This window comes from Sitophilus oryzae, unplaced genomic scaffold, assembly GCF_002938485.1.
Source record: "Sitophilus oryzae breed Bouriz unplaced genomic scaffold, Soryzae_2.0 scaffold_381_pilon_pilon, whole genome shotgun sequence".
NCBI classification, from domain to species: domain Eukaryota; kingdom Metazoa; phylum Arthropoda; class Insecta; order Coleoptera; family Curculionidae; genus Sitophilus; species Sitophilus oryzae.
In genome coordinates, this window is record NW_022146953.1 from 281,795 (window position 1) to 303,769 (window position 21,975).

A 21,975-nucleotide genomic window follows, 5' to 3' on the forward strand; every position below is an offset into this window, starting at 1 on the left:
AAAAATTTTAAAAAATCGTAACGCCAAAATTACAGTAGCTAGCGAAACGCGGTTTTCAAATTAAGATTAGGAATAATATTTGCAACAAAATTTGTAATAACATCAAAATCGGTCAAAGTCGCAGTTTTTGAGATATTAACATATTTTAGTATGGGCGGATATACGTGCCTCCCGGCGCCAATTTTTTTCTACAAAAATAAACCAATTATATTTTTTTATACAAGTCAAGTCTCCAGGCTATAGGAAAAACCTAATTATTACAGGATATTTTAACAACTATAAACGGGAAAAACTGCTTTAAGACATGTAAAATTGATATTAGAACTAAAAAAATATACAGTAGTTTCCCCAAAAAATATAAAGGAACAAAAAAGGAGGATATAGTACGAAAAAATGACAATTATAAGCATAAATAATTATTTTTGATGACAAAAACCCGAATACACATCTACACTGAAAGAAAATAAATGTTTCTGAAGGTGTAATGCCTCTATTTAATCACCATTATGTTCATTAAATCTATGAAATAATAAATTACACAACCCTGGAAATACTACAAAAATATATACAGAGTGGTCCGAACTGTATTCCAGAACCTGGCAGCGTATTCTGCAGATAAAAATAAGTAAAAAAGTTCGTATAAATGTATGTCCTAAAATGCTTAGTTTCGGAGATACAGGGTGTAGAAATTTCATTTTTATTACGATTTTTTTCAAATAATTTTTGAAGTAACGTCAATATTTGGATAAAAATTGGAGTCTACTTGTAGAGGGCGCCACCTACATATTTTTTAACTGGTTTGAAGTATAATAATTTTTCGTCCGTACCTGTATAAAACTATTGAGTAAAAAAATATACATTTCCGTGATTTTTTACGTAAAAAATGTCTCTACGAGCAACCGTTCTCAAGATATTTAGAATGGAAACAGTCAATACATGGGTGTCACAAATTTTATTAAAAAAAGACGTTATAATTGCTACACCCGGTATTAGTATAAAAAGGGTTCCTATCAAAATACAGTTAGTATAGCAACATTGTGGAAAGAATAACCTATCATTCAAAAAAAATCGTCCAAGTCGTTTTGAAAAAAACTTAATTTAAACTTTTGGTTATTTTTTTGTGGTGCGTTAATTTATTGGAGAAGTGTAGGATAATCCTTTATCTTTAATTTTCTTCTTCATTTGTGTAAAAATACCTAGCCAGTTTTACATGAAACGTTAAATGCCAAACGCTTATTTCGGTACTTTTTTGAGAGCGCTCTGTTCTCTCAGTGTACACCATCCAATCAAGGAACCACGCTTTGAATCGATCTTGTGAACACCGATTATACCTCGGCAGTACCATCATCATCATCATCTCTTATTACACGATAGTACCACCGGCGCGACGCATTCTTTCTTCGCGCCTCAAGGTCAATGCCGAACAGGTTCTTCATTTCTTTCTTCATCTTCCGCCTGTTTGTACCCACACTGGGTTCAAAATGCTCGGTGAACAACCAATCCGTTCAAAAAACTATCGAAAGTGTGTTTTATAGTGAAACTAGTGAATAAAAAAACAAAATGCAGTCGACGGCCGATCTAGTGACCCAATCCGCGGTGGACTTGACCGCCAAATCCTTTAAACAAATGACAACCAAGGAAAAAATAGCCTACGTCAAGGAAGTGATCACTGTGGAACCTTTAATTGCTACTTATATCATGTCCGCTATACTTGTGAAGCCTGCTTTGACTGTTTTGGAGTTCGAGAAGGCTTGTAAGGCGAATTTGGGGTTAAATGATACGATTTGTGATGGGATAGTTGCTAGTGAACAGGATATTTATCCTAGAGAAAATGAAAAAATCCAGATTTTGATTAGCAACGTTCATTCCTGGCAGTATCCGATACAGAGTGTGATGCCGTTAATTTTAGTGCTGTTTTTAGGTAAAAAAATATTTTTTTTATCTATAGATAAAATATCATTTCAATTAAACATCCTGTATACCATACCATCCAAACCAAACCTGTGTGAAATATGTGACTCACTAAAAATCGTCAGAAAATGTCTGTTATACTCCTTTACATTCGGGAATTTTTTAGAAAAAAAATGAGTTTTTAATTTTTTTCATATTGTTCCACCCCTTCGAAAAATTCTAATTCTTCTTTTTATTGTGTTATCAAGACTTTTAGTGTTTTTAGAGTTAATTTTGTTTTTTAATTTTTTTAACGGCCTTAAAAAATATGCAATAAACTGGTTTTATTTTTTTTTATAAAATACATTTCTAGACAAGCATATGACACAAGAGAAAAAAAGTGGTATTTTTCGTTGTTTTATGTTAAACCATAAAAATTTCAAAAAAAAGTCAGTGGCGTACAGTATTTTCTCAATTATTTTCGAACAGGCGTCCTCTCTGGCACTGGTACGCCACTGAAGTTAATAATTTTAATTTAATTTAAACTAAATTCGGCTAATATTACTAGAAATAACACTAGCAAGTTTCAAGAAAATCAGCTATAGGGGTATTTAAAATAATTACAAAAAAAAATATTTTTTAAAAGAGTTTAACAGCCTGTATCTTGAAAACTACACATATCCGGACCCATAAACTTTAAAGGAGTTTTTTTTGTATTTTTCGATACACCCGGTAAAATACAGGATCATTATACAAATGTGCGCACATATATATAATTATTGCATCAAGACAATTATAAAAAAAATCTTAATTATAACTTGTTATTTACAAAATCCTATTTTTATTGCGCGTCTGTATTTAATTTTATGGCACATGTACATAAAATCTCAATCCTGAAATGTTTTTAATACAAAAAGAATGTTATTTATAGAAGTTCTTTTAATAATAAGACGGTAAAAACTGTATTTTTAATATTTCAATTTTGAAAAATGTCACAGAACAAAAATACCAAGGAGGGACTTTTTAAATTCCGGTTTATCACTGATGTTCTAATTTTTTAAACGTTTTAAATATACATACATATAGTAGGGTAGACGGTAGATAAGTTTTTATTATTATTTAATAGCGAAAATACAGGTACGCTAATGAAATTACTAAGTAAAATTCATAAAATTGACGTATTTTTGTTATTTTTGACAGGTGTAGTAAATAAACACGAAAATGCAAGAATAAAAGAATATTTAAAATGTAAAAATATGAAAATGTAATAAAATATGTAAAAATAAAACATAAAATACAGGGTGGCGCCTCTCATACGCATAGTTTTTTATGGGGATATGTTAAAGACAGTGTTTATACAAAACTCGACCAACTATTATTGTCGACAACATGAGAGAAATTATTGTAGCTGCTTTTCGAGGTAGAACTCCACATAAATATGCCTTTTAAAATAAACAGATCCTTTTGAAAAGATAATCATTTTTAATGCAGTTAACAGTAAAGGAAGCATTTTGAGCATTCGATTTCATCTAGCTAATTTTTGTCACATAATTATAAGTTTATATCTAGTTTTAATTCTGTAATAATTAAAATATATTTTAAACGTGTATCTTTTTTTTATGACCGATGAGTATCTACAATTTTTAATTTTTGTTAAATTAACAAAAGGTATATTACAGCCAATTACCAAACCAAACCCCCCTAGATTTTTTCAAATAATAGAGATCTACCGACGCAAAATCATAAAAATTAAAATACCTAGGAAAATCTTTGTGTGAGGGGTAGGCAACCTTAATACTATTTTGAAGATATATAAATTCCCTATTGAACACCGGGAAAATATACCGGGTGTTCCATTTAAAATAAAGGAGTAACTTGCTTTTAAAAGTGACTAATATTCCATATTAATTTTGTCTCACCCTGTATAACTTTTCGGGTCAAATTTCAATTTGGTTTAACATACGATGGTTACTGTAATTAAATATCAAACTATATACAAGGTCAACTGAAATTTAGGTAGCCGTTATCGAAATTTAAAATTTACTCTTCATTTTCACAAAATGTGAAATATGTCGAAATCCTTAGATTTTAGGTATATGTTTCTTTAGTAAAGTGTTCCATTAGAAAAAACACAACTTCGATGTGTAACTTTTTTGGGGGACACCCTGTATTATTCTATATTTTTATAAAACGCTTTCAGTTAACCTATATATGCTGCCAAAATTTTATTTCATCACCGTTTTAGAGAAAATAAAAAAAACACAAAAAAACTGAACCTGGAAAAGTTTCTAGTCTTATTCTACGGACTAAATTAACCTCAATATATATACAGGGTGTTCGTTTTTTAGGTTCGTACAGCGACCGACATCAATGGCGCAAACCCTTCCTTCTTCTACCCCTAATCGGCGAACTTTTTGCAGTCCTAGGCTGTATCCTATCCGTCATTTTCATGTCATCCTGGCCTCTAGAACTACACGGAGTCCTTCAAACGATCATCCCGTCGTTTTTCGGCGGCCAAACCATGCTGGTCATGGCCGTGTTCGCCTACATCGCTGACGTCAGCAGTCTGGACATGCGCACATTGCGAATAGGAGTAGTACAAATAGTTATGAACGCCTGTGTGCCTACAGTACAATCTTTCAGTGCCGTACTTTACGTACGGATTGGTTACATTCCCTGTCTTTTAATAGCGGGGTTTTTGTACTTGATAGGAATAATATACGGAGTGTTCTGGATCAAGGAACCGAAAAGACCGATCAAAGACAGTAAAAAAGGGCTGTTGGCTGATATTTTTGACACTAGACATGCTGTGGATACTTTTAAGCTGATTTTAACGAAAAATCCGATGAACGATCGAGTTTTTATTGTGCTGCTTTTGTTGGGATTGTTTGTGTACTCTTTGGTGAATGTTGGAGAAGAATCTGTGTTTTTTCTATACACTCAGGCCTTTTTGAACTGGAATATAGTGGAGTATATTTCGTTTCTGACTGCCAATACCCTTATTCACTTAGTTGGTAAGTATATTAATTATTATTTGTCAATATACTGGATGTTTCTCAAAAGTCTCTCACTCCAATATCTTTTTTTATTTTTTCAGATAAAAAAAAACGAGGGTAATTATAGGGAAAACTGGAAATCGTCCGATTTTCAATCAAGTGTGGCTTTTTTCAATCAAAGTCCCAATCAAGTGTGGCTTTTAGATAAACTATAATATAATGAAAATATAGTGAAATTATTATTTTATAGGGCCGAAATAAAGAAAAATTCAATGTGTGAAATTATTTTCGGTTTTTCTGAAAAAACGGTAAGAGACCGTCAAGAAAAAAGTTCAGATTCGTAATCTACGACCTCAAAATAGGGTGTATAGCAATTTTGGTGAAAATCGGACGCGATTTCCAGTTTTCCCAATAATTACCAAAACGAGATTTGGTATGTGAGTATACTATGACATAAATTAGGATTGATTGACGTATTATGAATAGAATGACATATCACATGTCAACTTTTGACATTTTCGCTTGAAAAATAACCTTATTTTAAATTTCAATCTAGTGTTTCACTCATGGCTGTGATAAAAACACTAATTTTTAATAAAGGAGCCTTGGAAAAATAGATTTTATCGTCTAATGTTTTTCGTGTTATATCTCAATTTTTTTCAAAAGGAACGAGGGTGGCTCATTAGCATATTGGGAAAAAGCATTTTTTTACGAATAATTTGATACCACACCCTTGATATTTTCGTCCTAACCTAACCGCACATTACAATTTCAAATAAACCATATGCGGAAATGTCAAAAGTTGACATATGATATGTCATTCTATTCAGAGTGACATTTTCTATCGAATAAAGCAAAAATACCGAGGGTGCCATCAAAAGTTGTAGTAGATTCCGGTAAAACAGGAAGTGACCGAAAACAATTGAATACGTCAATCAATCCTAATTTATGTCATATACTAACGTACCATATCTCGTTTTTTTATCTGAAAAAATAAAAAAGTTATAGTGGTTTTATCTAAAAGGATCGATTTTGTGTCGATTAAAATTTTATATTAAAAATAATATACCTCTACTGATTCTTCTCGGTTTACGTATTTCTCTGGAAACGGGGCCAGACGAAAACAACTTAATATTCTAATAATAATAAATAATTTCCGGTTTTGTTGGATTTTAAAAATGATTAATAATTCCAGTTTAAATGCCATAACACTAAACAGGTGTAGTATGTAAATTATTATGAATTCCTATTAAAAAATCTCATGAATAATATCAATGATAATAATGTTTTTTTTTATTATAACATCTCTGGAATATTACACTATAAAAAATGCTTAATTTAAAACACAAACAAAACCGAAACCGGTAATATAATCATAATAAAATTTGAATAAAAAATATTTCCAAGAAATGAGCATGTAAAAATACCCTGTATAGTGACACCCTGTAAAATTAGTAATTTCTTTCAGGAACAATTATAGCAGTGCCGTTATTCACCAAAATTCTAAAACTACACGATTTGGTAATACTATTTCTAACGTTTTTGGACAAAATTGTATGTAACATTATTTTTGGTATAGCCAAGGATAGTGTACTTATGTATGTAGGTAAGTGTTTTACTCTTATTCCCATCAAATGACTAAAGCCACTAGTTTTTAATAAAAAATATTCTAATATTTGAGGGGTGGTTTCACCCCCTTAGAATTCGAGTTTCAAAAAATCCCTTCTTATCGAACCTCTACACCCTAAAGTCAATCCGTTTTCCAAAAATCAGCTTTTTACGTCAAGCGCTTTAAGCAGGATCGTGATTAATCAATGACCAGATTTTTCGAAAAATCTACCCTGTATTTATTTTTAAAAAATCTTAAAATATTTTAAAAAATAAAATAAAATATACGTGTTTAAGCGTTTTTTCGGAAACTTGATCGTTTTTTAAATAAAAAATATTGGAATATTTGAGGGGTGGTTTCACCCCCTTGGAACTGGAATTTCGAAAAATCCCTTCTTATCGAACCTCTACACCCTAGAATCAACCTGTACGCCAAAATTGAGCTTCTTACGTTGAGTGGTTTGAGCAGGATCGTGATTAATCAGTGAGTCAGTCACTTAAGGATTTTATATATTAGTATAGACAAACGTTTTGACTACGCCTATGGTGTATGCCGCTTATTTAGGTGTTATCATACTTATTAATTACAAAAAAACGTATTAAAATGTTAACAAAATGTACAAAACAAGTATCGACTTATAGCACATATCAAGTACATATAATATCAAAAAAATAATTGTCAAATTCAATAATAACAAAAAGATTTCAATCTTTCTCAAAAATCTTGTCAATCTGGTTCTAATTTTCTCCTCTAGGTGCCGCTGTCAGTCTGATCACCGGTGTGACAGCTATAGGAATACGCTCATTAGCTACAAAAGTGGTTTCAGAGCATGACCTCGGCAAGGCGCAGTCGCTGTTTGGTATAGTCGAAGTTATTGGCCCGGCAGTGGCAGCACCTGTATACAACGCTGGGATTTACACAAGAACCTATGATAGTCTACCTTCAGCCTACTTTTATTTCAGTGCCATAGTCTATGCTGTTTACATTTTAGTGATTATGTAGGTAGAACACACACACAAGCTTAAAAATCGCTCGGCAAAAATTATAATTTCAGATTTGTGTATCACCCTGTACGATATCCATACAAAAATATTTAAAAAAATTCTACCGGGAATTCTTCTAATCAAAATGCTTAATATATCACAGCCCTTTTAAGTTTATTTCTGGATACTTCCTCACAACTCTGTAATACTTAAAAATATCAATAAATTAAAACTTACTAGCTTTGCTGACTGCCAAAATCGCATCGTACTGTAGAATGTTTGCACCTGAAAGAGATTAAAAAATATCATAAAACATATAGTAAAAAAATATATGAAAAAACATAAAAAATAATCTTAGCATTTCTGATAAATTCAAATTAAATGCCTACAGTAATCTACTTATTTTTTAATAAAATACTAATAGCAAAGTTAGCTTTAGTAATTTTACACCCTTTAAAGTATTTTTATACGGTCGAAAAAAACCGCAAAAAAACTTTTTTGATGTTTTTATAATCGGTGCTAATTTTTCGATCACATGGTATTTTTGCTTATACAGGGTGTCCGACTTAAGATGGATACAAGCCAATTTCTTGATTGTTTGTTGAGCGATATTTTTCATTTTTGGCAGAAGGCTGTATGGCTATAAGACGTACATTTTGCTCAGGGTAAGAAATGCGATACCTCATAGACGTACGTTTTAATGGGATTTGATATTTCAATTTGAAATTGGTGAGTCAAGAGTAAACTACCCTTAGGACAGTATTTATTTCAAACTGATAAATTATATTGAATCCTCCTTACCCAAGATACTTAAGTTCTAATTTTGATAAATATTGATACAGGGTGTGTTATTAAAATAAGACATTTTTATTTTTATTATTATTTTTTAAGAATTTACGACGCCACTGGATAAACAACAGGTTTATTATCAATAACCAATTATAACCAATTATAAATTAATAATCGATTTAAGTTTTTAGATAGCTTCCATAATAATTAAGATACGATACAAAAATTTTTAATAAGTTTATATCAAAAGATATTGGCTTGTATCCATCTTAAGTGGGACACCCTGTATATTTTGCTATAATCAGTTCAAGAAAATCAGAAAAAGTCTCTTTTTTGGTTACCTTGTTATTACCTTTGGTTACGCCACTGGTTTATAAAGTTTTTTTTATTATATTTTCAGATGGATGTACATCAGAGACAGACAAAAATCCTCCAAAGAACAGAAAAATAAAGAAATTAATGGTAAAGACAACCAGGCAGTTGTTATAAACGAAAAACCAATTCAGATGGAAGATATACAAGTAACTCATATGTAAATATAATTTTTATTTGTTATGGAATTTTATAAATTAAAAAAAAACGAGTCACGATGTAATATAATAATTATTTGTACATATAATAATAAAAAACCGAATTTTTCATGTGTTTTTTTGAATTTATTTCTGAATTTCAAGTAAAACAGTCCCTGGTACGTTTTGACTGAACAGCAAAGACTGACAGGTAAAATCTTAAGTGTAGACAGGACTTTATTTTAATTAATACTACACTGAACATAAAATTAGTGCCAAACCGTCGAAAAAAAGCTGTCACAGTGGTCCTTGATACTGTAATCTTTTTATTCAATGCGTCTTACGCTGGTACAATTTAATAAAAATACTTTGAATAAAAAGAGTAAGGAAGAACTTCTAACAGACATTGGACTACACTGATTAATTTATTTTTTTCATTTATCAACTTGACAACAAAAGATCAAAACCAGAAAAAATTGGAAATTTCCTATTTTGTTTCAATCAACCTCTTTAAGCTAATGACCTAGTTGAGAATTTAAATATAAAAAAATATGTGTGTGATAACAAACAAAACTTATAAACAAATACCAGTCATAACACTGTATAGTTCAAGAATCACCTCTCTGTTTATTATAAATAAATTTATTTAACGTAAATGTATACCTAGGAAACAAGTTCGTGACTAAAAAACTATAAATTCGTGATGGTTCATGTAGAAAATAGTTGGATATCAGTGAAAAGTTAAAAAACAATAAATTCTATAAGAATAAAAGCACTGTACATATTGAAATAGCTATTTATTGAACAATGATTAAATAATAGAATTACGAACTTGTTCTCGGTACAACACAAAAACATTTTTTTAACCATGAAGGTTCAATACGATGTGAGATAATAACAATCAAACTGTACCAGGTAAGTACACAATCAAGTATAACTTTTCGATATTTCACATTGAATGATTTTTCAAGTATGTTTAAGATAAAAAAATAAATATACTGGGTGGTCCGAACTATATTCCGGAAATTTCGGCAGCATATTCTACAGATAAGAATAAATAAAAAAGTTCATATAAATGTACATCCTAAAATGCTTAGTTTCGGAGATACAGGGTGTAGAAGTTTCATTTTTATTTCGATTTTTTCCAAATAATTTCTTTTTTATCGTCCGTACCTGTATAAAACTACTGAGTGAAAAAATATACATTTACGACATTTTTTATGTAACAGACATTTGGAATCGAAAATATCAATACCTGTCATCATTGGTATAAATTAAACATGTTGACTAAAAGGTTTGTTCTCACAGCGTGTTCCCAACATGTTTATGACATGTTTGTGACTTCTTCCAAACCGGTGTTAATGCGCAAGTCTCAAATAATGCAGTTTCTGATCAATTTCAAACTGTTTGTGCGAACAGCGAATCCCCTACTCTTCTTTTTTGATCTAATAATACCACTAATTTTAACTCCTACGTAATACCGAATAAAGAAGAAAACGAACAGAGAATTAACCAAAGACATCGTTTAATGTTTTTGGTTCTGTTCTTTTTAATATTTTGTAATTTTGATTCTTGAGCCTGACCCGTTCCTCCATCAGCTCTTCTAGGTCTGTGTCTGTATCCGAAAATTCGGACGCCTAAGATTCTTCGGAAGATTCAAAATCGCTCATTTCTTTTCTTTATTTTTTGGAAGAAAAAAAACACTAAACAAAAACAACACACGTTTTGTAGGTTAAATTTGCAAAAAATGACGTCGGGTCGCAATACGCATGCGCCGGACACTACTTGCAAAAGATCCGCGGACAGGTCTGACTGCGAGCTAACAATCAGAATTTTCTGTGTGAAAAGCGTACTGTTGGTTGGAACAGTAGGTTGGAACAGTTGTTGGACAAATAGGAGTCATACTGACATCAAAATCAAATTTCTCATGTCAAAAAACTCCCAGACACTCATTTTCATCAAAATATTGACGTTGCTTCAGAAATTATTTGGAAAAAACTGAAATAAAAATGAAACTTCTACACCCTGTACCTCAGAAACCAAGCATTTTAGATCCATTTATACGAACTTTTTTACTTATTTTTATCTGCAAAATATGCTGCCGAAGTTTGCGGAATACAGTTCAGACCACCCTGTATATTAAAAAAATTGCTCTAATGGACAAACCAAGCACTTTTACATTCCAAAAAAACAGTAGTTTTATGTCCACGACATATTAGCACAATCGATATTTCTCTTAAACATCGATACGCAAAGTTATCGATACTTTTTTTAAAATATCCCCATCATTATCGCGAAATAAAATCTAAAAAACCTAAATCAAAGTCTAGCCCAAGCAACCGTGAAATTATCGACAACAAAACGTTCCTGACCTTGATTTAATTTCACTAGAAAGAATTTGAGACTCATCCATCACCCTTTTTTTTTCCTTCAGTTATATACCCAAGAAAAACCGTAATAAGTACAGTAAAAAAATGCACTGTTAGACCAAACGAAAGTTTAGTAAGAAAGCAGTTGTTTTTCTATACAACTTGTTGAACACAGGTCATGTGTCCGACTAAACAACTAAAAACACAGAAAAATGAAGATTGGAAGAGCAGAAAGACGCTTAAAGAGATCATCAAACGGATGAAAGATGTCATAACTGTCGAGCCTTTGGTCGCCTGCTATCAGATGGCGTTGTTCCTGTCAAAACCGGCCCTAGATAATTTGGAATTCGAAAAATCGTGCAGGTTTGTTTTATCCATACTATACAGTGTGTCTTTTAAATAATCTTTAGGTATTTACTTTACATGTTCTGTACTTATTTTGCTATAAATATCGTAATCTTGAATCATACAGGATGTTCAAAATTCTACGCCAAACTTCCTTAAATGTAAAATAATTTTTCTTCGTTTTTTTTAAAGGAACACCCTGTATATTATTTTTTTAATAGATGGAGAATTAAAAAATGAACATTTTTTGTATTTAGAGTATTTCAAAATTTTTAACGGTTTGATAAAACACACGAAAATGGGACACTCTGTACAGGGTGGGTCAAATTCGACGCTGTTAAATGGAAACACTCTTTTCTATATAATATCGGTGTCTGGAGCTCAATTTTCATTAAAAACATGATGGTGAAAACCGCATATCGATATCTGTAACCGTTTCGGAGTTACGGGGTGTTTTTCAAAAATATGCATTTTTAACAAATCGGTGTAACTTTTTTGCTATGGAAAATTATGTATTTTTATGAAAACATTTCCAAAGCACCTTTTTACGTAGAATTTAATGGTTTAAGTATAATTTTTTTTAAACTAATAATTTAACAATTATCAACAGAAAATTTGATTTTTTATATGGGACACCCTGTATATTTTTAATTTATTGAAAATAATTTAAAATTACCTTTCCAATGTTCGAGATATAGAGTATATAAAAATTCGCCCGCTTTAAATAAGTAGGCTTTGAACAGCACCGGCTGTAATGCAAAAAAAATTCTAGCTGTGAACATCAATTAAAACGAAAATAATATTTGCTATGAGAGATGCAGAATTTTATAACAATTTAAAATATATTTCACCAACATCAACACATTTACACTATATCTAATAACAATAAAAAGAAATAGCAAACCAAGACATGAGATTTTGCTACAGGTGTTCGACATATCGACCGTCTTCTGTTATGGACAGACGGGGCAGTTTTTGAACATTTCTCGCGGAATTCATTAATTCAGTGGCGGTGAAAGATACCCTCTCATAACTGCTAAGTATTTCTAATTCTTATCTAGATTATACGGAAGAATAAGGAACCTTTATTCTTCCGCAAATATATCCATAGGATTAGATCCATGGGTACTAAGTCAGGCGTCCTCGACGGCCAACGGCTGGGATCTTGGTTAGCTATTCAATTATTCTTGAAATTGGCTGCAAAAATTTGCTCATAACTTCAGCGTTTTGAGGCGGTGCGTCGTCTTGCTGGAAAAATATGTTATCGAGTTCCATTAAGGGCATATCATCAATAAGGGGTCCAAATCCTACTAGTTAAAAGTGGCGAACTTTTAAAAATTCTGTATTTCGAAGGGGATTATAACAAAATATCAAGTGTGCTATATTTTTGGAAAGGTAATTTTAAATTCTCTTCATTTAATTAAAAATATAGAAGGTGTCCCAAATAAAAAAAATCAATTTTTCTGTTGATAACTCTTAAATTATTAATTTAAAAAAAATTATACTTAAACCATTAAATTCTACATAAAAAGGTGCTTTGGAAATGTTTTCAGAGAAATACAAAATTTTCCATAGGAAAAAAGTTACAGCGATTTGTTAAAAATGCACATTTTTGAAAAACACCCCGTAACTCCGAAACGGTAACAGATATTGATGTGCGGTTTTCACCATCATGTTTTTGATGAAAATTGAGCTCCAGACACCGATATTAGTTTTTGTCTATCTCCTATAGAAAAGGGTGATTCCATTTAAAAGCGTCGAATTTGACCCACCCTGTACAGTACGTTAACAAATATGTGTGAAAAATAAGTGTAGAAAATTATATTTTTCACATAATTTTCTTTGATTTGGTGACTTCTTCAATGAAATTTTACATTTTTAGGGTAAACTTGGGCTTTAATGATACAGTGTGTGATAATATTTTATCAGGAAATCATGAGAACTACGTTTTGGAAAATGATCAAGTCCAAACTGTGATCAGTACCATGCATTCTTGGCAACAACCTGTTCAAAGCTTCACCCCTCTGGTACTAGTACTATTTTTAGGATCTTTCAGTGACAGACACAAATTAAGAAAACCTTTTTTGCTGATGCCTATTGTCGGTGAATTGTTCGGAGTTACTGGTGAGTACCAATTAAAAAGATATGTGAAGAAATCATAATAATGGTAATACTTGCTCATGAATTTGTATTTGCAAAAGAAAAAGTATTCTATTTCAATTCCAGGTTGTATGTTATGTGCCATTTTTATGCACCAACTACCCCTAGAATTCCAAGGAATCATGCAAAAAGTCATCCCCTCATTATTCGGAGGCCAAACCATGTTAGCCATGGCCAGCACAGCTTACATAGCTGACGTGAGCTCAGTAGAAATGAGAACGTTACGTTTAGGCATCGTTCAGATAGTCCTCAGTGTGGCACTGCCCTTAGTTCAATCGTTTAGCGGTATTTTTTATGTGAACACCGGATATGTCACAGTACTCAGCGTGACACTGATGTTAAACGTCATAGCGCTGAGCTATGGACTGTTCTGGATCAGAGAGCCCCAAAAAAACAAGTGTCAGAAGTGGGATAAGTGTATTTTGGTGGATATTTTCGATCCCAAGCACGCCAAGGACACGTTTAATTTAGTGTTGAAGAAGGATGAGAATGATAGGTTGTTGATTTGGTTGATGGTGCTCAGTGGGTTCATTTACAAAGCTGCCTTCGACGGTAAGTTATACAGGGTGACACAAAGCTGAAAGTTCACAGAAAACTCAAGTCTTTTTTTTTTAATGTAAATCTTGATTTTTTTTTCAGACTTGTATGCATAGGTATTTCAATATTAAATTAACTATTATTTTCGTATTTTAGGTGAAAGCAGCATCTTATATTTGTACACCCAGAACGTTTTCGAATGGACGCCACTGGAATACAGCTATTTCATCACAGTGAACTCATTGGTGGCACTCGCAGGACACTTACTAGCTGTTCCCTTATTTACAAAAATTCTCCACTTCAGCGACTTGATAATATTACTAATATCAATCATCGATAAAATAATAACAAATGTTATATTTGGACTGGCACGAAACATCACCGTTTTTTACGCAGGCAAATAAAAAACACGTAAAAAATTCAAAACTACGAACAATCTTTTATTTTTTTTTACAGGCGTGGCAATCAGTATAGTTACCAGGGTATACCGTACAGCAAAAAAGTCCCTAGCCACGAAAATAGTTACTAGAAATGACGTAGGCAAGGCCCAGTCTCTTTTGGGAATATGCGATGTATTGGCGCCCGCATTTTTTGTTCCTATATACAATAAAATAATTTATATCAACACTTTACAAACCAGTCCAGGTTTGTTTTTCTTTTTTAGCATCATCCTGTATAGTATTTGTTGTTTCTTAATAATGTAAGTATAAATGAGGAAACGCAGAGGCATAATATACCGGGTGTTTCTCAAAAGTGTCTCACTCCTATAACTTTTTTGATTGACGTATAAATTTATTTTATGTCACTTTTAAATGACACCCTCGGTATTTTTTTACTTTATTCGATAGAAAATGACACTCTGAATAGAATGACATATTACAAGTCAACTTTTTTGACATTTTCGCATATTGTTTATTTGAAATTTTAACATGCTGTTTGTAACGAAAATTTGACTCGAAATATCAAGTGTTTGGTATCAAATTATTCGTAGAAAAATGCTTTTTCTAAATATGCTAATGAGCCACCCTCGTTCCATGTGAAAAAACTGAGATATTATTAAAAATACGATTTGACCATCTTTTAACCAGCCAGGACAATACACGAAAAACATTAGACGACGAAATCTATTTTTCCAAGGCTCCTTGATTAAAAATTAGCGTTTTTAACACAGCCATGGTACTCTAAAACAAGAGTTCTTTTAAGCGAAAACGTCAAAGGTTGACATGTGAAAATTACCTTTTTTAAAAACTACATAAACTACATTACATGTAGTTAATGTAGTTTATGTAGAGGATGTACTTTATGTAACCTATGTATGTAACTTACAAATATCGGTTTCAGGTGAGGTTATAATAAGTTGAAGCTTTAGAAAACACATAATATATTTAAGAAAACAGAAGAAATACGGCTTTAAATATAATATTCACATCATATTACTTAGACCCCTCATACAAAGGAAAATTATTCATAATATCAATACGTAGTTTATTAACGTAGTTTTCATGTAGTTAATGAACGAGAAAAGACGTAGTTTTTAGAGAAAAACTACAAGTAGTTAATCAGGTAAATTACGTCTTAATTAACTACTTCCGAACCCTGGTGATATGTCATTCTATCCAGAGTGTCATTTTCTATGAAATAATGCAAAAAAATACCGAGGGTGTCTTTTAAAAATCAAAAGTTGTAGTCACTTCCGGTGAAACAGGAAGTGAACAAAAACAACTGAACATGTCAATCAATCCTAATTTATGTCATATACTAACATACCAAATCTGTTTTTTTTTATCTGAAAAAATAAAAAAGTTATAGGGATGAGACACTTATGAAAAACACCCGGTATAAATAAAGGGTATTATACAATAATATATTAACCGGTTTATATTTCAGATTAATGTACATCAGAGTGAAGAAGAAATCAAAAAATATCCAGAAAAAAGCAGAAACAGGAGTTAATATCTCAGATCGTACAAAAAATGACAATAATAATATAATAGAGACCATACATCTGTGAATGCATCTCTATAAAACTTACTAATAGTACCAAAAAAAATTTTTGTACTATTAAAAATGTTTCTCTGTGATATATTTTTATAATAAAATGATTTAGATATAATTCTTTCTTTTTAAAACTTACCTACCTTAGTTTAAAACTTATACTTCGTTGAATGTTGTTCAGGAATCAAATCTTTGATAGTTTTCATGACGTTATCATTGACCGATTGAGTCAACTGCAAAAATTTCTGGTTCTTCAGTAAGTTCGGCAGCTTAATCTCGTTACTAATACTCCATTTTGCCAGCTCTCTACATCTTCTATGGTCTCTTAATTTTACTACAAATTAAAGTATTTTACAAATATACCGTATGTTCGAAAAAAAAACGACGTCAAGGATGGCTGGGGAATGACGATCGATGATAATTTTAGCGAGGTCAAGCCCTAGCAGACGTCATTTATACGGAAAAATAGTTTTTTATATGTAACAAATAGTTTTTTACGCGTAAGAAACAGTTTTATATGCGTAAAATAAAAAATTAATAAATAATTTGATCACTTTCACACTTTTTTTATACTAATTTATTTTAAAAACTTACTAAAATAATTAAACAAAGCTAGTACCACTCCAGGTAGTTCCTCTTTCATGTCGTACTTAAGTAATAGTTCTGTCAATCTGTATATAACTTCTGTCTGATGATTATTCAGCGATACGTTTACTATATAATACATTTTATTTGATATTTCTTTCCATAGATTCGGATGGTTTTCCAGTATTTCGAAAGCCATTTGCTGATCTAAATATTAAATTAGTTAGATAAGAAATATACAGGGTGTCTAAGAAAAAACTACTATTTTTTTGACATCCTGTATAAAAATATTTTAAACACAAACCTGCAAACCACTCGCTTAAAAAACAAGCCTGCCATATACACTGCAGGAGAAAATAATCATCATAAATCTCAACCAAATGTTCGGAAAATTTAATTATTTTTACTATGCTAGCTTGGCTTTGGTTTGTTATTATCGTAGGTATAAGATTTTTCAAAATACACCTAAAAATCATTATTCGAAATTGTTGAGAAAAATATATTCCTCGGTATTTTTATTGTTACCTTATTTTAATTCTTAAGAAATTGTTTTCCCTGTACAATTTTTCAAACATTTCTAAAGATTTCACTATATTTCCTCTAACCCAAATCGCTTCAGCTAAGTAATGCTCAAAATTTGAGTTTCCTTCTAAAATTTCTGGTCTTGTGTTCTCACAGAGTTGAACAATCTGAACTATAGTGTCTTTATCACCGTTCTGTGAACAAATCGCGAGTGCTGGCGAGAGCTGTGATAATGAGGGACATTTATTGTATTTTATACACTGTCTTGTAATGTCCATCAGTTTTTCATTGTCGTTAAACCTGATTGCCTCTTGTAACAGCGAGTTAATCCTATTTATAGTGAGATTTTCTATGTTACTATGTTCCTTACTATAAAAAATCGACTGTTTAGGTTTTAGCACTATGTTAGTTTTATTTTTACTTTGGGCAAGAAGTTTCTTTTTGTTATTTTCCCATTGGTGGACTTTTCTTTGCATTAATCGATCTGTAAAGTCATCCAGGGCACTTTCTTTATTCTCGGGACCCTCAGGTTCTTCAAAAGATTGGTATTTAACATAATTGTGTTGTTTTTGAAGTATATGCACTGCTACAGTCCCTAGTTTCAGCACAGGAAAGCTTCTGTTTACACTTGTACAAAGAGCCATATCTTAAAATACTTGCAAAGATTTAAAACACTTTTACCGACATCGCTGTGCAAAGTTTTGCAGCTAAAAATACTTTTTTTATAAAGTTTTTAAAAGCTAATCAAAATATTTTTGGCAAATGAAAATATAAGGTTAGAAAAATCAGCTGAATCTTTCTATTATATAGGCAACTAAAAATACAATTATAAACAAACTTTTATCACGTTTTATAATGTTTATTTCTTTTTATTTAGGTTTTAAATAGAATTTAAAGTATATTTTTGGAAATTTAAAATTATATTTAATTAAACAACGTTTATCTTTTTTTTAACGAAGAAATAAATACATTTTTAGAGTAGTTCATTTGTACAACTTTCTTCAAGTTAAATCTATGGATAAATGTCACTTTTGCCGCCCAAATCTTGTGAAAGATTGAGAAAAACGCCAATTTTACCGCCAAATTCTATTATTAACCCAACGTTAGGGCTATTTGAGCACTTGAGCACTCCCTTTTATATTCTACTTTTATTTGATATAAACTAAAGTTCTTTCACCCTTTTACGCGTGAATTTTATCAAATCAACCCGCCAAAATGTTCGAAGCAAGATTAGCAAGCAGTGCAACATTCAAAAAGGTGCTGGACGCTATCAAAGACCTATTAAACGAAGCCTCCTTCGATTGCTCCGATGCAGGAATCCAACTACAGGCCATGGACAACTCTCACGTCTCTTTGGTATCGCTCAATCTCAAATCTGATGGCTTTGAGAAGTACCGGTGTGATAGGAACTTAACAATGGGCATGAATTTGGCTAGGTAAGTTTATTACATGATATTTTAGTTAAAACCTGATGTAAAATGGTTGTTTTTCCTCCTAAAGCCTTTCCAAAGTATTTCGTTGCTCTGGATCAGATGATACGGTAACAATCAAAGCCCAGGACGATGCTGATACAGTCACCTTTATGTTCGAAGCAAAAAAGCAAGAAAAAATCTCCGACTACGAGATGAAACTGATGAATCTAGATCAGGAACACTTGGGAATCCCTGAAACTGAATTTTCCTGCATTATCAAGTTGCCCTCTGGTGAATTTGCAAGAATAGTCAGAGATTTGTCACAGTTTGGAGAATCTATTGTGATTTCCTGCACGAAGGAAGGTGTTAAGTTCTCTACTCAAGGTGATATTGGTACTGGTAACGTAAAACTGGCGCAAACCAACAATTTTGATAAAGAAGACCAGTCTGTTATAATTGACATGCAAGAGCCAGTTTCGTTGACCTTTTCTTGTGAATATCTTAATTCTTTTACTAAAGCTACACCTTTAAGTAATCAAGTAACATTGTCACTTTGTGACAACGTTCCTTTAGTTGTGGAGTACCAAATCCCAGACTTGGGACACCTAAAGTACTATTTAGCCCCTAAAATTGAAGAGGATGAGAACTAATTTATTTTTATTGTTTTTATACATGAATAATAATTTTTTTTTACTTAGATGTAATTCTAACTTAATATAGGTCAAATAAAACAGTATTTTTAAGTGAAATTTTTGTGTTTTATGTAGAATAATCGTATATACATGAACTATAAAGCAAGTAATTCTCTAAATATCCAAAAAAAACAATATGACTAATGATCACCCCCATGACCGTGGCCATGTTCGCTAGGGTAAAGCTTATCATACACTGCAGTTCCCACGATTGTGAGTACGAAGGCACCGAAGCCCAACTTGAAGCCGCGACCCACTAAAGAAATGACCCTGGATCTCTCAGTACCGAAATGCTTGGGATCGTAGCGCCATACTTCGTTACGCAGCCAGGGATCCTTCAAGCCTTGCGCCGCCAAAGCCTGTTGTGTCTTCAGCAGTAAAGGGGCATCAGAAACTTTGTATATCCTGTAATCTGGGATCTTATAAGGAAAGTCATGTTCATGACCGTGACCAACCATGTTGCCTCGTGAAGCTACAATATAATTTTCGTGTTTAAATTGTCTGAAATATAGTTAATTTATTAAAAAACTTACTTTTCTTCTGTCGAGAATTCTATTATGAAACTGTCAAAAATTGGTTACCTAATAAACGTCAATCAAATATATAATAGGTATGCAACCAGATATATTTAAAACTCCAATTGAAATTGCTTTGATCAGCTGATTCTTGTTATGACTTTTGACTTTGACACTTTTTAAAAGGTCTTTTTCATTTAATAAAGGATTTAAAAAAAAACTACAAAAATGGTAAGATTTTTTAGTATAAACGTGCTATTTCTTATATATTTTAATCTGATTTTAGTCTAACGAAGTTGAAGAAACAATGAAGCGGATCCAGTCCCATAAAGGTGTCGTTGGAACGATAGTGGTGAACTCCGAAGGTAAAATCACCGTTATTAATGACTCATTTATTAATTTTATTGATTTCTAACTCCGCCTGTTCTAAAATATAACATATTTTAAGGTATTCCGATCAAAACGACGTTAGATAACACCACAACCGTTCAGTATGCCGGCCTAATAAGCTCGTTAGCTGACAAAGCTAGAAGCGTAGTCCGAGATCTGGACCCCTCAAACGATTTAACGTTTCTAAGGATCAGATCGAAGAAGCACGAGATCATGGTGGCTCCCGATAAAGAGTTCATATTGATCGTGGTCCAAAACCCGACAGATTGATTCTTTTTAGATTATGTTCCTAATTTATTTTATTTTTCTATGTTAATATGCATTTTTGTCTTGTTCTGTTACCGCGTAATTTTTATTAAAAACATACAGAAAGAGTCGAGATAAAATAAAATTTATACAAACTTACCTAAATTTTTGCTGTACACATTTTTATAATAACTAGCACTTAGTGCACTAACACATTTAATTACTTATTTTTTAAAATTTCTGTGTTTATATCATCTATATTTACGAATAAACCTTTTATTTCTATGAAATTATTTTATTTTATCCTTTTTTAGAACTTTTTATAACCTCACTTTTTCAGTGTGTTTACAGGAGGATACATCACTTGTATTTCTTACATTCTTGCTCAATTTTTTAAAGTAAATATTCATTTAAAACAATGAGCAGGAAGAAGGAACTACTCTCCAGAGTAGGGCTCCGCTTAGACGGTAGAAGAGCCGACGAATTGCGAAGAATACGGTGTAAACTAGGCGTTTTTACACAACCTGATGGAAGTGCTTACATCGAACAGGGCCTCACAAAAGTACTGGCCGCTGTATACGGTCCCCATCAAGTAAGTCCTACTTTCTATACTTTAAACCAACTGCTTTATTGGATAAATTAAAATTTAATAGGTTAGAAGTAAACAAAAAGCTCAGCACGACACTTGTATTATCAACACCCAGTTTAGCATGGCTGTTTTCTCTACTAACGAGAGAAAAAAGCGACCTAGGGGCGATAGAAAGTCTACGGAGCTCTCCATGCACTTACAGCAAGCCCTTTTGGCTGTCATTAAGACTGAATTGTATCCCTGGTCTCAGATAGACGTATATGTAGAAGTGCTACACGGTGATGGAGGTAAATGTTCTTAAATCTCGTCATATATTGATAATTCTGCTTGTTTTTTAATAGGTATTTATCCAGCCTGCGTAAATGCAGCCACACTAGCCATTATAGATGCAGGTATACCGATAAAAGAATATGTATGTGCTTGTACAGCGAGTTTGGGCAATAACGACATACCTATGTTGGATGTATCCCATCAAGAAGAGGTTATAGGGGGTCCCACGTTAACAGTAGCAGCCCTACCCATGTCCGGAAAGATAGTTTTGATGGAAATGTCTCAAAGGTTTCATTTAGATCATTTACCGAAGGTTTTAGACAAGGCTTTGGAAGGTTGCAAGGATATAAAGGCGATTTTGGACGAAGCTGTTAAAAACCACGTGAGAGAAATGGGTAGTTCCACAGGATGGGCTAATACAACAAGTTAAAAAAAAACAAAAATATTTTTTTTATAAACTTATTTTTTTTTAGTGTGTATAAATATTTTTATAAAGATAATTGAAACTATAAAAAATAACAGTAAAAATACTCTTTTCAATTCTATTTCCTTTGTTTTTCTCTCCGATCTAC

At 32.0% G+C, this 21,975-nt stretch overlaps 7 protein-coding genes across 10 annotated transcripts; 5 read left to right on the forward strand and 2 right to left on the reverse strand.

Annotated features, from left to right (window-relative positions):
- Positions 1-1,186: 1,186 nt before the first annotated feature.
- LOC115885343 lies at positions 1,187-8,912 on the forward strand. Its single transcript, XM_030904222.1, has 5 exons — positions 1,187-1,921; positions 4,239-4,904; positions 6,355-6,492; positions 7,250-7,493; positions 8,668-8,912. Exons 1-5 carry the CDS (start codon positions 1,561-1,563, stop codon positions 8,801-8,803), a joined length of 1,545 nt encoding a protein of 514 aa, XP_030760082.1. The 5' UTR covers positions 1,187-1,560; the 3' UTR covers positions 8,804-8,912.
- Positions 7,505-18,076, reverse strand: LOC115885345. 3 transcript variants are annotated; one of them, XM_030904225.1, is made up of 5 exons: positions 17,293-18,076; positions 17,072-17,232; positions 16,777-16,974; positions 16,326-16,516; positions 7,505-7,763 (listed from the first exon to the last, which is right to left on the reverse strand). In XM_030904225.1, the coding sequence occupies exons 1-4, from the start codon at positions 17,931-17,933 to the stop codon at positions 16,332-16,334; spliced, it is 1,185 nt and encodes a 394-aa protein (XP_030760085.1). In that variant the 5' UTR covers positions 17,934-18,076; the 3' UTR covers positions 7,505-7,763; positions 16,326-16,331. The 3 variants fall into 3 exon arrangements, with proteins under 3 accessions (XP_030760085.1, XP_030760086.1, XP_030760087.1); XM_030904226.1 differs by having other exon boundaries at positions 16,322-16,516; XM_030904227.1 differs by lacking the exon at positions 7,505-7,763 and having other exon boundaries at positions 16,048-16,516.
- LOC115885344 lies at positions 9,366-16,209 on the forward strand. 2 transcript variants are annotated; one of them, XM_030904223.1, is made up of 7 exons: positions 9,366-9,691; positions 11,211-11,508; positions 13,373-13,614; positions 13,717-14,202; positions 14,344-14,583; positions 14,644-14,887; positions 16,075-16,209. In XM_030904223.1, the coding sequence occupies exons 2-7, from the start codon at positions 11,324-11,326 to the stop codon at positions 16,196-16,198; spliced, it is 1,521 nt and encodes a 506-aa protein (XP_030760083.1). In that variant the 5' UTR covers positions 9,366-9,691; positions 11,211-11,323; the 3' UTR covers positions 16,199-16,209. The 2 variants fall into 2 exon arrangements, with proteins under 2 accessions (XP_030760083.1, XP_030760084.1); XM_030904224.1 differs by lacking the exon at positions 9,366-9,691 and having other exon boundaries at positions 10,903-11,508.
- A 238-nt stretch (positions 18,077-18,314) lies between the features above and the next one.
- On the forward strand, positions 18,315-19,450 carry LOC115885314 (proliferating cell nuclear antigen). The gene is made up of 2 exons (XM_030904189.1): positions 18,315-18,725; positions 18,790-19,450. The coding sequence occupies exons 1-2, from the start codon at positions 18,505-18,507 to the stop codon at positions 19,349-19,351; spliced, it is 783 nt and encodes a 260-aa protein (XP_030760049.1). The 5' UTR covers positions 18,315-18,504; the 3' UTR covers positions 19,352-19,450.
- LOC115885316 (NADH dehydrogenase [ubiquinone] 1 beta subcomplex subunit 3) lies at positions 19,438-20,024 on the reverse strand. The gene is made up of 2 exons (XM_030904191.1): positions 19,927-20,024; positions 19,438-19,865 (listed from the first exon to the last, which is right to left on the reverse strand). The coding sequence occupies exon 2, from the start codon at positions 19,849-19,851 to the stop codon at positions 19,534-19,536; it is 318 nt and encodes a 105-aa protein (XP_030760051.1). The 5' UTR covers positions 19,852-19,865; positions 19,927-20,024; the 3' UTR covers positions 19,438-19,533.
- A 26-nt stretch (positions 20,025-20,050) lies between these two features.
- LOC115885317 (dynein light chain roadblock-type 2) lies at positions 20,051-20,829 on the forward strand. Its single transcript, XM_030904192.1, has 3 exons — positions 20,051-20,139; positions 20,195-20,273; positions 20,357-20,829. Exons 1-3 carry the CDS (start codon positions 20,137-20,139, stop codon positions 20,566-20,568), a joined length of 294 nt encoding a protein of 97 aa, XP_030760052.1. The 5' UTR covers positions 20,051-20,136; the 3' UTR covers positions 20,569-20,829.
- Positions 20,830-20,872: 43 nt separating this feature from the next.
- On the forward strand, positions 20,873-21,948 carry LOC115885315 (exosome complex component RRP41). The gene is made up of 3 exons (XM_030904190.1): positions 20,873-21,136; positions 21,198-21,420; positions 21,475-21,948. The coding sequence occupies exons 1-3, from the start codon at positions 20,963-20,965 to the stop codon at positions 21,831-21,833; spliced, it is 756 nt and encodes a 251-aa protein (XP_030760050.1). The 5' UTR covers positions 20,873-20,962; the 3' UTR covers positions 21,834-21,948.
- The last annotated feature ends 27 nt before the right edge of the window (positions 21,949-21,975 follow it).